General features: G+C 35.6%; 1 protein-coding gene across 3 annotated transcripts in view; it reads left to right on the plus strand.

Annotated features, from left to right (window-relative positions):
* Window positions 1-17,002, plus strand: part of LOC150100538 (uncharacterized) — a 198,564-nt gene that overhangs the window by 9,560 nt on the left and 172,002 nt on the right. For all 3 annotated transcript variants that reach the window (XM_090401331.1, XM_090401333.1, XM_090401332.1), the window contains 3 exons: window positions 1,267-1,384; window positions 15,448-15,548; window positions 16,648-16,719. In XM_090401331.1, the coding sequence (XP_090257457.1) occupies window positions 1,267-1,384; window positions 15,448-15,548; window positions 16,648-16,719 (291 nt within the window). The remainder of the gene's footprint in view (window positions 1-1,266; window positions 1,385-15,447; window positions 15,549-16,647; window positions 16,720-17,002) is intronic.

The following is a 17,002-nucleotide window of genomic DNA, read 5'->3' on the forward strand; positions in this document are numbered from 1 at the left end:
ATATGCAACCCCCACATTACCTGAACCAACATCGTCTTTATCGGTGCAAAGACAGTGTGCAGTGGGACGCTCCACGTTCCACTGCACACGCTATGTTATGGAGCGACGAATGACGCTTATCCTCTACAGAGTAGATGGACTGGCGTGGGGGTGGCGGAGGCCCGGTGAACGTCCCTTACTTGAGCACCCCAAGTATGAAATTTTGAAGCAACGATGGGATCAAACAGTACTGTTATTCCTGGATTGGCCTCGGACCTCTGTTTGCGGTGACATGAACATTTAGATATCTGAACATTCTAGATAATGCAATGCTTCCTCCTTTGTGCCGTTTCTACCGAACTGACAATGTCTTGCCAAGTGTCAATGCACTACAATTACACTTGACTGGCCTTCACAGGCCCTGATCTCAACCCTATGGAACATCTGTGGGATAAACTGGAGCGTCCGGTCAGGTCAATGGACATCCGTCCCATAACAGTCCAGCGTCTCATTTCATGCCTACAATAAGAATGGTCCAAAATTGCTTGCTATTGATCACTATCGTACGCTTGTTGGAAAATATGCCCCGTTCGATTGCTGCATTCGTCGCAGAAAGGAGGTCATATATCTTATTGAGGTGAGAGCCATGGCTGTTTGTTCCTCACACTATGATGTCCGTTGACTTCTTATCGAGCAGTGTACATACCTTGTTCTTGGACAAGCTCCTGATCCGAGTGACACATTCATTCGTTTTACTGGCAGATGGAAGTCCTAAAGCTGCAGTCGTCACTCGACTTCTGAAGTAGTGAAAGCAATATTTGAGATCTGCTAATTGTACCCTCTTCAAACGTGAGTTTGAACATTTACCCCGTTCTTCTTCGAACGCTCCAGTTTTTGATGAAGAACAATTCGCAAAGGACATCACATTCATGAGGTATTATCATTCAGCAATTGGGCTAAAACTTTTAAATAAACAGTAAAGGGCACTGTTCGATCTGCACTACTTACACCTAGTGACACAAAATCACACTAACTGTAGCAGTATCATTCAGTGGTCAGTCCGGAAAAAAAATTATCACCTCTCTATTACATTAATGCAGAAGTTCACAGTAATTTTAAAAAATAGGTTTATAATTCATTGTGTCTGTTTATTTCTTTCATGTTTGAATATTTAAATCGAACTATTTGTGGCAAACAAAACAATTGTTAGTTTATATAGTTAACTGAGACACTATTGCTTCATTAGATTCCACGCACCAAATGTAGACTTCTTTTTATCCTGTCTAGTCTGTGGTATCGGCTTCTGCAGAGCCCGACACGATAACGCTGAAAAGAGATCTCAAGAATCATCTTAAAATTTCTTCTATCTCTGTGGGCAGTAAAAGTAAAAAGATTGTTCAAGATGGTAAGATCCAAATAGATTTTACTTTTTTTTATATATTTTTTTTATTTTATTTTACTTTCATTGGTTTCGTTCATTCATTCACAACACGTGGACCTTTTTTAAAAAAAATACCAAAAATATCTTAATATTAATCCTACCATAAATATGATCTCTGTTTACCATTTTTTTTTATTCCAAGTGTACTTATACATTTATTTATTTGCACAAGGGTTCACTCCGATTAGTGCAATGACCATCTTTCTTTCAGAATCCAAATAAATCGCTGACTCAATACCAAAATAAACACATTTAATATAACAAAAACAATATATATACAATTCAAACAAATATTACATAACTAAATATAAATTAATTGGATCCAAGGCCTTTTAAAAAATAAACTTACACTTAAGACTAAACACTTTGTTTTCAAAATGACAAAATGTTCATAGCCAGTTTCTTTCTCTGTCAAGGCCCTTTTCCGAAAATATATGACTCTATTCTTCATTTTCACAGGATCCTCTTTCATCACTCATGTAGCACACATAAAATCTTCCTGGCTTAATTCTGTCTCTTTTCTTCAGTAGAAATAATAGTCAGAGCCGGCGTCCTTAATACAGATGAAACTTCCTAATCAGTTTTCTCGAACATTCCTTTAGAACGTACGTAAATAGCAAATTCTTCTTTTAGTCACTAAATGCTTATTGACAGTCTTAACTCTTCCAATTAGAAAAAAACTTAGTTCTACGATTTCTTTTTCGGAATATACTATTAATTTTCCTCCGACTGTCACATAAAAAAAAAACTTAAGTTCCTCCGAACCTAAATATCTGTCGGACTGTGTTCTAAATTCCTTCCGAACGCTACTTGTTTACAGCCGTTACTCAGATACCGAACGCTTTCCTTGTCAGCTGTCAATCACACATCAAACTTTAACCGAGCATGCGCACTCCATGAAACTGGAAAGCGAGAAGTTAGCTATAAATATTTAAGTATAAAGAGCTTATAAGCTTCATTTCGGCAATGAAAACATTACTTAAATTAAGGGGATATTAAATCCCACATAGTTTTAAAACCGAATAAGAAACTCAAAGATTGGAATCAGAGAGTTTCTTGCCGAATATAGTAAACTATAAAGTATCGGCGAACACTTAGCGTGAGCTAATGCAAGTGACCCTAGTACGTAGTACAATACCGGACGACTCGTTGCAAAGGTGGGGAAAGTTCAGATCGATATTCTTAGGTATTTTCCATAATGTAAAAACACATAGGAAATGTATGCTGTTATTCCATTATGGATGGAGGTCACTACCCAGACCGGTTTCAGCCTTTTTTTGAGGCTTCAACAGTGAGTAGCTAGATTACTAAACATTTAAGTAATGTTTTCATTGCCGAAATGAAGCTTATAAGCTCTTTATACTTAAGTAACTTAATGGTTGCACCTGTTTGGAAACTCGTATCGCAGAGTATATAACTTCTTTTCGCTATACACTTTGGTATTAGGTCTGCTACTCACTGATGAAGCCTCAAAAAAGGCTGAAACCGGTCTGTATAGTGACCTCCCTCCATAATGTAATAACAGCATACATTTCCTAGGAAATGTGTTTTAACATTATGGAAAATACTTAAGAATAAGATCTGAACTTTCCCCACCTTTGCAACGAGTCGTCCGGTATTGTACTACGTACTAGGGTCACTTGCATTAGCTCACGCTGAGTGTTCGTCGATACTTTATAGTTTACTATATTCGGCAACAAACGCTCTGATTCCAATCTTTGAGTTTCTTATTCGGTTTTAAAACTATGTGGGATTTAATATCCCCTTAATTTACGTAAGGTATAAATATAGTTTATACCTTACGTAAATATCCACTTAATACACACAAAATACACGTAATACACAAAATACACAAAAATACACAAAAAATATCCGTAAATACACACAAAATACACGTAATACACAAAATACACAAAAATACACAAAAAATATCCGTAAATACACACAAAAAACACACAGAGTGGATATCCAGACATCAGTGAGACAGTTGAGTGTAAAAATGTATATAATGTACCTGAGCCAGCAATAAGGACAAAAAATGGGAATGGGATATTTAGAATAACGCATCAAGATAGGGGTGGGACAAAGGGAACACTGCAATTCATGTATACTAATGCCAGGAGTATTAGGAACAAGAAGGGAGAATTTTTGGCCTTGATTGGCTCTTCCTGGCCACAGGTTATTGGCATTAGTGAAACATGGCTGACGGAAGATGATATAGTTAGTGGGATAGAATGTGTAGGTTATAGTATGTTTAGGAGGGACAGAGAGAATAAAATTGGGGGAGGGGTGTTATTGATGATAGCTGATGAACTGCAGCCAAGGAGAATTGAAGTATTGCAGGATAGTGAAAGGAGCTCATTTGAGGCTATTTGGTGTGAGATTGATACTGGCAGAATAAAATATACAGTCGGGTGCTGCTATAGACCAGGTGATGGAATAGATGGTGGAGATGGTATGCATAAACAAATTGATGAAATGAGTGGAAGGAGGGTAATTATTATGGGGGATTTCAACTATGGTAACATTGATTGGAAGGAGGAGAGGACACATGTGAGGAAGGAAATGGATTTTATTCAATTATTAAGGGATAACTATCTGAAACAGCATGTAATTGAAAATACTAGGGGTGTGAGAGTGCTTGACCTGGTAATAGTATCTGAGAATTTGACTGTAATGAATATGACCATGTTGCCACCTATTGGTGAGAGTGATCATAAGGTCTTGACCTGGGAGGTGGCTAAAGGTGTGAAATTTGTGATTAAGACAGGGCATATGTGGAATTACCGTGCTGGCAAGTATGACAAGCTTAGGAGATTGCTTGGATCAGTGCCATGGCATGTACAACTGCAAGGGCTGGACGTCGATAGAGCATGGGAAGTGATCAAAGAGCATTTACAAGAGGTTATGGCTGATTGTATACCTAAGGTCCGAATAGTGAAACAAGGAGGAGTTAAATGGATGAATAACGCCATTAAGCTTGAGCTGAAAAAAAAGAAACAACTATGGAGGGAAGTTAAAGAAAGGGGTGACCTGCAGGCACACGAACGGTATAAAGTACAGGCTAGAAGGGTAACGAGTGTGGTAAAGACAGCAAAAGCCCATTATGAAAGGAAACTAGCTATGCAAGCAAAAGAGAATCCCAAACAGTTCTTTCAATATGCTGCAAGCAAGAGAAAAACTATCCATGGCAAAATGATTTTAAGGAATGACGATGGTAAAGAGTTCACTGAACCAGTCGATATAGTGGAGTTACTGAGCGCGCACTTTGCAAAAGTATATCATCCAGGTGGTGATGTTGAAAAAATGAAGGAACCATTAGTTTATATGGGAATTGTGATGAATGAAGTGGAGGTGAATAGTCTATTACAGAACCTTAATGTGAATGCATCTGTGGGATTGGATGGTATACCGGCACGGGTCTTGCATGAAGCGGCTAATGAATTATCAGTGCCCTTGACCATGTTGTTTAATCTGAGTCTCAGGTCTGGCTTAGTCCCGAAGGCGTGGAAAGAGGGGAAAATAGTTCCACTGCATAAGGGAGGATCCAAGACTATGGTTGCAAATTACCGACCAATCAGTATATCAGGAGTCGTTGTCAAGGTCTTGGAGAAAGTAGTCAAGGGAAAAATACAGGAATGGATTGATGAAAATGAGATACTGTACAGAGGACAGCATGGCTTTGTGAAGGGTAGATCATGCCCCAGTAACTTGCTCAAGTTTTATAACAGGGTGACGGCTGAACTGGATAAGGGAAATGGGTTTACAGTGATACTGCTGGACCTGGCAAAGGCGTTTGACAGGATACCACATGGAATTCTAATCCGTAAACTACAACATATGGAATGGATATAGGGTTGGTGAGATGGATAGCTGGGTGGTTGATGGAGAGATATCAAAGAGTAGTTTATTCAGGAGTAGAGTCCAAAAAACGGCCTGTGACTAGTGGTGTGCCACAGGGTTCTGTTCTTGGACCACTGCTGTTTAATCTGTTCATTAACGATATAGGGAATGGTCTAAGTGGGACAGTTCATTTGTTCGCTGATGATGCAAAGTTGGGTAGGGTGATAGTGAATGCAGAAGATGTCAAAGTTTTGCAAGATGACTTAGATAGATTGGAGTTTTGGACTAAGGAGAATGGATGTCAATTTAATGTGACAAAATGTAAGGTTATGCATTTCGGAGTGAAAAGATTAGCAGCAGTATACCACATTGGTGGAACTGTACTCCAAGAGATTGATGAGGCCAGGGACTTGGGAGTGTTGGTGGATAGGGAGATGAAGTTTAGGGGTCACATTACGAAAGTAGCTAAATCAGCTCATCAACTCACTTGGTTGTTGAAAAATACCTTGACGAGCAGAGATAAGCAAGTTATTGTACCTCTGTACCGAGCTCTGATAAGACCTCATCTCGACTACTGTTCCCAGATTTGGTCACCTCGGTTCCTTCTTGATGGGAAGGAGGTTGAGAGGATCCAGAGGCGAGTGACTAAGATGATAGCAGGTCTATGGAATGCACCTTATGAGAACAGGTTGAAGATTTGTGGGTTGCAGAAACTAGTTGATAGGCGAAAAAGGGGAGATATGATTGAGACATTCAAATTGCTAAAAGGATTCTATAGGATTAATTCAGATGACATTTTTGAGATCAGGACTGGTGGTGGGAGAACTAGGGGACACCCATGGAAGCTGGGAAAGAGCGTGGTTAGCAGGGGTGTTAGAGCTGGGTTCTTTACTTTTAGAGTGGTAAATGAGTGGAATAAGCTGCCAGAGTCTGTTGTGGGTGCTATGACAGTGAGCGAGTTCAAGGCAAGGTATGATAGATACTGTGAGAATGTTGAACAGCTGTGTGAACATGATGTTTAGGGCCTCCCTCGATGAGTCTAAGGACTCCTGGAGTAGCCCGTGGTAATAATAATAATAATAGTTCGCCCACCGATTAGAGGTCCCTCGACACTTCTGCGCATGTCAGAAAAAGGAGAATCCATTCCGATAATAGGATAATCAATCTGTCTCCTGGGATGTGTTTGTTTATTATTACAGGTCGGAAAATTTAGCCTTTCTTTTACGAACATTGTAGTTTTTAAAGTGTAACTATTTTGCTAGTATAACAGTTGGAAAAATGTACGTAGAGTATTACCAAAATTAAAAAAGCCTAAAATTAAAAACAGCATAAAACAAAAATTTAACTAAGTTTATTTTTAAGAAATTTTTCTATAAAAGAAAAATAATTATACAGAAAAACAGAAATTTTTTTCAAATGAACTTAGATATTCTAAACTTACAGTTGAAAGAACTGAGACACTTTAATGTCCTAAACCGATTAATTATTTATGACTTGTTGCGACTCTTTTAACAAACCATTAAAAATGCCATTATCAAATCCTTTTAATCTTCATAGTCATCTCAATCGGTGTCCGAATCGCCATCACTTTCAAATGTTCGCATAATTCTTCGATAATTCCGTCTCTGTCCCGATACATATTTTCCAATGAGGTGACATGAGAGTAATATTTTCCCCAGTTTTGAACTGTAATACTTTCAGTCGCCTGTTCTGAAAGCTAAAAAAGTTTCGACATGTCAATATCCCCAGTTACGTTGCGATGGCGAATGAAACTTTTCACGTCTGCCCAAACATACTCAATAGTATTAATATCGCAATGATATGGTGGTAGCCTCAAAGCTAGAAATCCATGCTCTTTGAGCATCGTATCGAATTTAAATAGTATAGTTGTGGGCGAGTTTCTTTTGACCAAATTAAGCAATTCAATTTTTCGCATATCTGGGGAATGAGACATGTTATTTGCAGAGAGCCAATCTATAAGAACTTGCTTCTTATTAGACCAATTTGGAACTTTGTTTTATCGAATAGAGTGATATGAAGCGTTATCAATTGTAACAACAGCATTTTAGGAAGGTTTGGAATTAGTTTTTCTTCTGCCCACTTTTCGAAGATCGTGGAATTCATTTGCCTATGGTAATTGGCTTTGTATAGTAAGTTTGAATTCGGTAAAAAACCCATTTCTCCACCTGCACACAAAATTATTATGCGCCGCAAGGCATATCCGGCTTGTAGAACTCCACATTCTTCTTTGGACTGCCAACATTTTCCATAAGTTAAATTACTATCAATCCAAGTTTCATCTAGATACACACTCGGTCTTTTCTCCTTCCTGAAATGTCTTATTGCTCTCAAATACTGCGTTCTAGATAAAACAATGTCACTTCGCTCCATGATAAGTTTCCTTTTATTCTGGGACTTTTTAAAACAAAATCCGATTTCATTAAGTATTTTCCTTAAAGTTTCTCTTTTCCAAGGAAAATTAATTTTTTCTTTAAGCACAGGAATCAATTTCGGAACAGTTGGCACTCTTTTCTCAACCACGTAAAATTCGTGAATAGTTCTTCTTATAACATCTACATCAAAATCATTCAAAGCTACGGTTTCGATGGTTTTCTTTACTCTGGCGCTTTTTTAGGAGATTTAAATTTTGGCTTACCTTCACCTTTTGATTCCCTACAAATACTTTTAACAGTCGATCCCGATACGCCCGAAAATTGCACTTGCACGTTCTATGATCTGAGAAAGGGGAACAAGGAAGCGATTCTTTTTCGCAGAATGTCAGCACATTATTCAATATTCTTTTGCAAGAGCTACTGAAACGTTTAACAACAGAACTTGTTGACTGTACTGGATCCATCACACAAATTAATAATAAAAAAATAATGCAAAAAAAGTGACAACAAAAATCAAGCTAGTATAGTTCGCCCACCGATTTGAGGTCCCTCGACACTTCTGCGCATGTCAGAAAAAGGAGAATCCATTCCGATAATAGGGTAATCAGTCTGTATTCTGGAATGTAATAATAAACAAACTGAGTTTGTTTATTATTACAGGTCGGAAAATTTAGCTTTTCTTTTACGAACATTGCTGTTTTTAAAGTGTAACTATTTTGCTTGTATAACAGTTGGAAAAATGTACGTAGAGTGTTAATGCGTGCAAATACTGCGTTCTACATAAAACAATGTCACTTCACTCCATGATGATAAGTTTCCTTTTATTCTGGGACTTTTTGAAACAAAATCCGATTTCATGAAGTATTTTCCTTAAAGTTTCTCTTTTCCAAGGAAATTTAATTTTTTCTTTAAGCACAGGAATCAATTTCGGAACAGTTGGCACTCTTTTCTCAACCACGTAAAATTCGTGAATAGTTCTTCTTATAACGTCTACATCAAAATCATTCAAAGCTATTTCGATGGTTTTCTTTCTCTGGCGCTTTTTTTAGGAGATTTAAATTTTGTCTTACCTTCACCTTTTGATTCCCTACGAATTCTTTTAACAGTCGACCCCGATACGCCCGCAATTGCACTTGCACATTTTATGACTTGAGAAAGGGGAAGAAGAAGACGGCCTTCTGACGATTCTTTTTCGCAGAATATCAGCATATTATTCAATATTCTTTTGCAAGAACTACTGAAACGTGTAACAATAGAACTTGTTGACTGTACTGGATCCATCATACAAATTAATAATAAAAAAATAGTGCAAAAAGAGAACAACAAAAATCAAGCTAGTACTAGTATAGCGACAGACAAGAAAGCACGTGATTTCGCATGTTGGCGACCAATTCGTACATCCTTCATTTCTTTCTCCCCTTCAGCATGAATCGACTATTCTTGGCAAAATGCCAAGGAGAGATCTACAAAACGGTGAGCGAACTATGGCGGACACGTTGTCTCCGTTAGCGACAAGAGGGAATGTCTTCATAAAAACACAAACCTTAATATTTTTAATTATAATAAAATTCCTGTAAGTAATACAAATATCAAATATGGTAAGTACATCATTTTTTTAACTTTACATATCATTTTTGACAAAACAATTTCAATAACGGACACATTGCAAGTGGCGACAATGCGTGTCATTAAACTAAAACTAATAAACATTATAACATAACCAATACGTAAAATTATTCAGAATTTTAAATTATGATTATTTTTACATCAGTTTCGTCTTTCTCTGAATTTTTTTTTTAAATTTTTTAATATTTAACCTATATTTAGCAAAAATTTTAATGCTTATTCCTAGATCTTAAAAAATAACGTGATTCTTGCTCATCATTATTTTCACAATCGGAATCACTAGTTTCAGAATCATCTGATGCTAGAGATGATTCAGAATTTACATCTTCCAATTTACTATACTTACAAATTTCATTTCTATACCTTTCAAATATTTTATTTAAACTATTTGAATTATATCCTAAATCTACAGAATCATCACTATCAGAATCAAATTCTACAGGTTGAAATTTTTTATCCTTATTAACTAAATTAGAGCTATTTTCACGTTCCTCTGGCTTACTTAACTCTATATTAACTAACCTGTGATATTCTGCTATAATTTCATCCATGTTAGAGTCAATTTGATCATCACTCTTACATTGTACATTATCTGAATTATGTACTTTCGGATTTTTAAAGTTTCCTGCATTAGGGTTTATTTTATCAAAATTTAATTTTCTCCTTTACTATGTATTTGAATTACGAGTTTTAAAACTATTCCCTTTCCTACTATTTGATTGTGAATAAGATGCACAATTAGTACTAGAAAAACAACTCTCATCTTTCTATATTCTATTCATATTGTCTCCTAATGTAACTAAATTTCTACTCACTAAAAAGTACCTTTTAACCTATCAGAGTGTACACTTAAAATTTTACTAGGATTTTTGACATCTTGAATCCTAAAATTCACAGGAGAAAATTTGTCTAAAATTCTAAATGGACCTAAAGCTTTCCTTCCTAATTTCCCAACTCTTTTTATACTAGATTTGTCATCTAGCAATACTAAATCTCCTGGTGCAAATGACATATACTTTCTAAAACGATTTATATACTGCCTAGTTTTCTGAGAACATAATTTACTTATGTCACCTACTAATCTGTGAGTACTGGAAAATTTATCTACTACTGTTTCAAAATACTCATTTATGTCATTATATCCTGTATTAGGAATGACTGAAACAAGTTCATTAGGGAAGATTGGATCAAAACCACATAAGGCAAAAGATGGTTTTTCTTTGATAGCAGAATGAAAAACAGATCTGCATGCAAATAATGCTTGAGAAATATATGTATCCCAATCATTCATTTTAGTGTTTGCCAGATTGGAAAGTATTTGCTTTATATTTCTATTTAGCCTTTCACACATACCATTACCTTGGGTGGTAAGGTGTTGTAAAAATCTTCCTAATGCTGAGTAATTTACATAATTGTTATCAGATGTGAAATTTGCTCCTTGATCTGAAAGTAAGACTGAGGAGTTCCATATCTACAAATAATCATATTCAAAAACTTTCTTGCAATAGTCTTTGCAGTTTGATCCTTCATTGACACTGCTTCAGGAAATCTAGTTAGCATATCTATGACTACTAGAATATACCTATTGCCTTTTTTAGTAATTGGCAGTGGACCTACCACATCAATAGCAATAGCCTTAAAAGGTCTAGTTGGAATTGGAAATGGTTGTAATGCAGCTTTTCCTCTAAAAGGGGATCTTATTTGGCACTTATGGCATGATTTGACATATGTGAGTATACCACTCTTCATACCTTTCCAGATGTAACGATCCTTTATTCTTTCCCAAGTTCTAGAAAATCCTTGGTGTCCTGCCAAGTCTGAATCATGGAAAGTGTACATGATCCAAAGAATCATTTGAGTTGGTGCCAATATTTTCACTTTCAACTTTCCATCTTCCATTTGTCTAGATAAGAGTAACCCATCTTTATCTAAATATAAGTTTTCCAGGTTTAAAAATGTATCCAGTTAAGTCTCACCCTTCAATACATCTTCATAAATAGTTTTAAGTACAGGATCATCTTTCTGAGCTCGGACAATCTCGTCCTTTTCCCAAATTTTTGAACTAGGTTCCATATTCTTTAGAGTCTCAATATTAAACACTTGATCATTACCATTAGTGTCTTGAAAAACTTCAGGAGACTGCTCTAATTTTCCTTTGTCAGCTGATTTCCTGTCCAAACAAGTCCACACAAGGACACTGTACTATTAACAAAATTACATGCAAAACCATGAAGTTTCAGAAAATCAATTCCAAATATTACTTGTACATTTGGATTTGATGATTCTGGAAGAACTATTAATGGATGACAAACTTTCAATGGAAAACAAGGAATTGAGATAAAAACATCTATTTGCTTATTAGCTGAAATTTCTGATTCAAATATTCCCTTTAATGTAATTGGATAGTTTAAAAGTGAAATGTCATTTGGAATTACAGTTTTAATTTTGTCAAACAAACTATAAGAAATGAGTGAAATATGTGCACCTGTGTCAAGCAAGATTTCACAAGGCACATCTTCAATAAATCCTTGTAGAACTATCAAAGGATTACCCCTATTAGCATAAGGAGCTAATGATACGTCACACTCTCTTTTAGGGTTGGAGCTGCCTCTAGCTTTACCCATGTCTAGTGAGTAGTTTGACATTTCTGTCCTTGCCAGTATGATATTGGAATAATAACTATTTTTAGATTTTTCTTTATTCTCTTATTTCTTATGTTGAAAACAAGATTTATCTCTAACATAACAGTCTTTAGCAAAATGACCCGGTTTATTGCATCTAAAGCATTTTGGAACATTTCCTATGAGATGCTTTATTCCTGTCATCAATACCATTAGATTTACAAGATAAAGATTGATTATCTGTAAGATTCTTGGATATTTTCAAATCAGATATAATTTTAAACAAAAGTTCCTATCCTTTTATTATTGGTCTCTGTTGTCTTTCTATTTTTTCACTAAGAAATGTTTTCAGTTCCTCTAATTTTTCCAAATCATGTAATTGTACCTTGAACTCAGATTCTGGAATATCTTCAGTGAAATTCACGGAAGTTTCCTTAGACTGTTTCTTTTTATTAGTACCTTTATATTTTTGAAACTTTCCTTCTCTCACTTTATCTGCAGCCACAATGCTAGGAGAATGAGTTTGATTATACTGAAAAGAATTTACCTGCTTATTATTTTCAGAATGAAATATATCTCTAAGTCTCTCTTCCTTTTCGTTAACAAGTTCAAAACACTGTTCAAGATTTTTAACCCTTTTCTTGTATGCTGTTTCTTTCAAATTATCTCTAAGGCCATGTCTAAATTGATTAAACAGCAACCATTCCAAAGAGGATCTCTCTTCAGATGACACATCAAATTCATGAGCAATGATCCAAAGTCTATGATAGTATTCTGAAACAGACTCCCTATTAGCTTGAATGCACTGATGAATTTTCCAAATGTTAGGCCCTAATTCTCTTACAGTTGAAAATTCTGATATTAGCAGACTTTTAAATGATGCATAACTGTCAGTGTCTGTTACTAAAGGAGATGTGTTTAAGAATGTTTTGGCTTTGCCCAACAATTTACTACAATTTACAACAAGTATAATCAACAAATGAAAATCTGACCATTTTCCTAAATCTCTAATTTTTTCTGCATATTTAAAAAATGTTTCTACGCTTTCACTACTATCTCCTGAGAAAGAAGGTATTACTAAAGTTGGATTAAATAACCTAAAAGATTCCTCATCTTTAATTAAAGAAACTTCACTAATAAAATTGCTATCTCCTGTAGCCATTTTACTTGAGTCAAGATTTACTTTCTGGATATTAAAACAAAGTTAAGGCATAACCAATCCTGTGTCGACTGCGCCATTGTTAATATTTGTGGATTTTTATATAGAGAGTATTCCTAGATATTATCTTAATATTTAATCCTACCATAGAGATGATCTCTGTTTAACAATTATTATTTTTTTTTTATTTCGAGTGTACTTATATATTTATTTATTTGCCCAAGGGTTCACTCCGATTAGTGCAATGACCCTCTTTCTTTCGGAATCCAAATAAATCGCTGACTCAATACCAAAATAAACACATTTAATATAACAAAAACAATATATATACATTTCAAACAAATATTACATAACTAACTACAAATTAATTGGATCCAAGGCCTTTTAAAAAATAAACTTACACTTAAGACTAAACACTTTGTTTTCAAAATGACAAAATGTTCATAGCCAGTTTCTTTTTCTGTCAAGGCCCTTTTCCGAAGATATATGACTCTATTCTTCATTTTCACAGGATCCTCTTTCATCACTCATGTAGCACACATAAAATCTTCCTGGCTTAATTCTGTCTCTTTTCTTCAGTAGAAATAATAGTCAGAGCCAGCGTCCTTAATACAGATGAAACTTCCTAATCAGTTTTCTCGAACATTCCTTTAGAACGTACGTAAATAGCAAATTCTTCTTTTATTCACTAAATGCTTATTGACAGTCTTAACTCTTCCAATTAGAAAAAAACTTAGTTCTACGATTTCTTTTTCGGAATATACTATTAATTTTCCTCCGACTGTCACATAAAAAAAAAACTTAAGTTCCTCCGAACCTAAATATCTGTCGGACTGTTCTAAATTCCTTCCAAAAGCTATCTTGTTTACAGCGTTACTCAGATACCGAACGCTTTCCTTGTCAGCTGTCAATCACACATCAAACTTCTCGGCGAGCATGCGCACTCCTTTAAAATGGCAAGCAAGAAGTCAGGTATAAATAATGGCTGACGCGTTGTCTCCGTTAGCGACAAGAGAGAATGTCTTCATAAAAACACAAAACTTAATATTTTTAATTACAATAAAATTCCTGTAAGTAATACAAATATCAAATCTGGTAAGTACATCAATTTTTTAACTTCTTTACATATCACTTTTGACAAAACAATTTCAATAAATTCAGAATTTTAAATTATGATTATTTTTACGTATTGGTTATGTTAGAATGTTTATTAGTTTTAGTTTCAGAACACGCATTGTCGGCACTTGCGATGTGCCCGTTATTGAAATTGTTTTGTCAAAAATGATATGTAAAGAAGTAAAGCTCACCGGAAAGGTGAGATGAGAGTCTCACCTTTCCGGTTATCTCCGTTATCTCACGTTATCTTGTACCGGAAGGGTGAGATTCTCATCTCACCTTTCCGGTGCAAGATAACGACTGTGCAGCTAGTCCAGAATCGCCCGTGATATTACTTTGTTCTGTACACTTTTTTTTAATTTTGGATGAATATCAGTCGGTGTAATACTATTAATATGTAGAAATTGTAGTGAGCTCTCGCTTCCACATATTTTTTCAATCGTCGTCATACAGCAGAGCTCCTCCTCCAAAAACACACAAACACATGCTTTCATCCTGCTAAAACAAGCAAACCGGGTAGAAGAACCCACAAAGTAACTGAGAATTATAAGAGACTGCCTTCGTAGATGCTTCAACTGGAACTCTAAATTACTCTTTAATTACACCATGAGTGTGAGGGTCCTCTCTATTTTCAACAACAGCTGATTCCCATTTATTTATTTAATCATATGGAGTTTCCTCTCTTTTCTCCCCGTCCCTGTTGGGGCCAGTTGAGCCCCCTCATGGGGGGGTTAAGTATTCATGGCTGTAGATTCGTGTGTTCACGGGTCCGGTTTGCCTGCTTGCAGGAAACAAAATCCCAGATAAACTGGGGGAAAAAAACCCTGCTGTCCACGCCCAAGACCCGCTAACTTGGCTATGACTGAGGAAGATCCTTAAACTCCTCACGTCGGCGACGGGAATCGAACCCAGGACACTCCTTCCCCAGGCATATGGTTGCGAAGCGCAAAGCCACTAGGCTAACCGCGTGGACGCTGATTCCCATAACCATGTCATAACTGCGCTCAAAGTGCGTGCACAAATCTCCGACAAGCCTCATTAGGAGGGGTGCCTACGACAATCTTTCTTTTATCAGTATACTAATGGCATCGTCCAGTTAGAACAATTTTTGATTTTCTGTGTTTGGTCCAAATGATGATTTAGTTATTTTTCTTATTAGTATTGAAATCAGTACCATGAAGTGATTTTTCCTATTTTAGTCGAGTTTCTTTTGTCTCTTTTCTTTCTTAAACTTCTAAACCTGATCATAAAATAATTTTTCTATTTCAGCCTCCAGCGGTACAAGAGAAGAAGAGGTTTCCGATGAGGAGGCTAAAAAGTGTTGCCTGAGCGAAACACAAGCATTATTATTGGGCGAAGTGGGTGTTTGGGTGAGTTTACTTTAGACCGAACGATTGTGAGATTGAACAGCGATTTTTCAGCAGTTTAGCGCTGACTCCAAAACAGTACAATAAAAGCGTTGGAATTCAAGATTTCTTTTCAAATATGAAAACACGATACTTCGGCAAGTTTTATATTATTTATGAAACCTGAAATATCTCATTTCAGTTTACAGCATAATAAACTGAAATTGGCTATTTCAGTTATCTGCAGATATCAGAGAATACGGTAGTTACGGAAGTGAAAGGAATGGCATCAATGCCAAACGTATTAAAAATGAGAATATTAAGAAGGAATCTGTCATGTTTGATATTGCTAGAATTCGTGTGTGTGTGTGTGTGTGTGTGTGTGTGTGTGTGTGTGTGTGTGTGTGTGTGTGTGTGTGTGTGTGTGTGTGTGTGTGTGTGTGTGTGTGTGTGTGTGTGTGTGTGTGTGTGTGTGTGTGTGTGTGTGTGTGTGTGTGTGTGTGTGGAACTGATCTCATGTGATTATTTGAACAGAATGGAAATGGAAAACAGAATGAGATGAAAGGCTATAAAAACAAGTATTTGATGGAAGACCTGCAGGAAAAATATGCAGAAGAATATCAAGATCGGAATAGAAGTAAGAAGAACAAAAGGAAGTAAGAAGTATTATAAATACCTTAGAAAACCGAAATATAAGGACAATACTGGAATCCTGAGAGACAACAGATTAATTTGGAGAAACATTGTCGATAGTAAGTTTGTAATAATGCACACGATTCATGTATTACCGTTCACTGTATTCTCTACACCCTCCCTCCGAGGGCATATATCAGTTTCAAGGGTAACAAGTTATTAAATTCATTACATAGTTGACTGATGCTGCACTCGGGTGACAAAATTGAAACATTCACTTATATAAAACATATGATAAAACTTGGTATTCATAAGCCTAAGAAAATTCAATTAAAATATTTAGCTTCAGTTGACAAAATATAAGACATTGCTGTAGTCAAAATATTATTCCTTCATCGTCGGACTGGAAGAATAAATTCGTAAGTTTTTATTATTATTATTTTTCTCCTCGAAATTCTTCTTCAGAATATTTGTGTTTTTTCCTTAATAGGTAGAAAACGAATGCTGTGCACCCAGGGATATGGAATGGGGACTAAAAGGGAACAATGTTTACTTACTGCAGGTGCGTACTTAATAACGAATAGCGGATATATTACTAGACCAATTCAGTTATTAAACCTTATTATAATTAATTAATAAATTAATATTATTTATTAATATTTTGTAATATATTTTTATTATAATATAAACGTCTAAATTAATATAAACATGTCGTAATCAAATTAATCGTGATAATGAGTTTATCATAATTAATTCAATACCACATTGGTTTCGGTCAGCAGAGTTGCAAAATCTTAGTTCTGATCAGTTTTAATTATATACGTACGTCTTCAGTAAAAAATAAA

The sequence above is a fragment of the Typopeltis vanoorti genome, chromosome 12 (assembly GCF_054136105.1).
Source record: "Typopeltis vanoorti isolate ZY-2024b chromosome 12, IOZ_Tvanoo_1.0, whole genome shotgun sequence".
Classification (NCBI taxonomy): domain Eukaryota; kingdom Metazoa; phylum Arthropoda; class Arachnida; order Uropygi; family Thelyphonidae; genus Typopeltis; species Typopeltis vanoorti.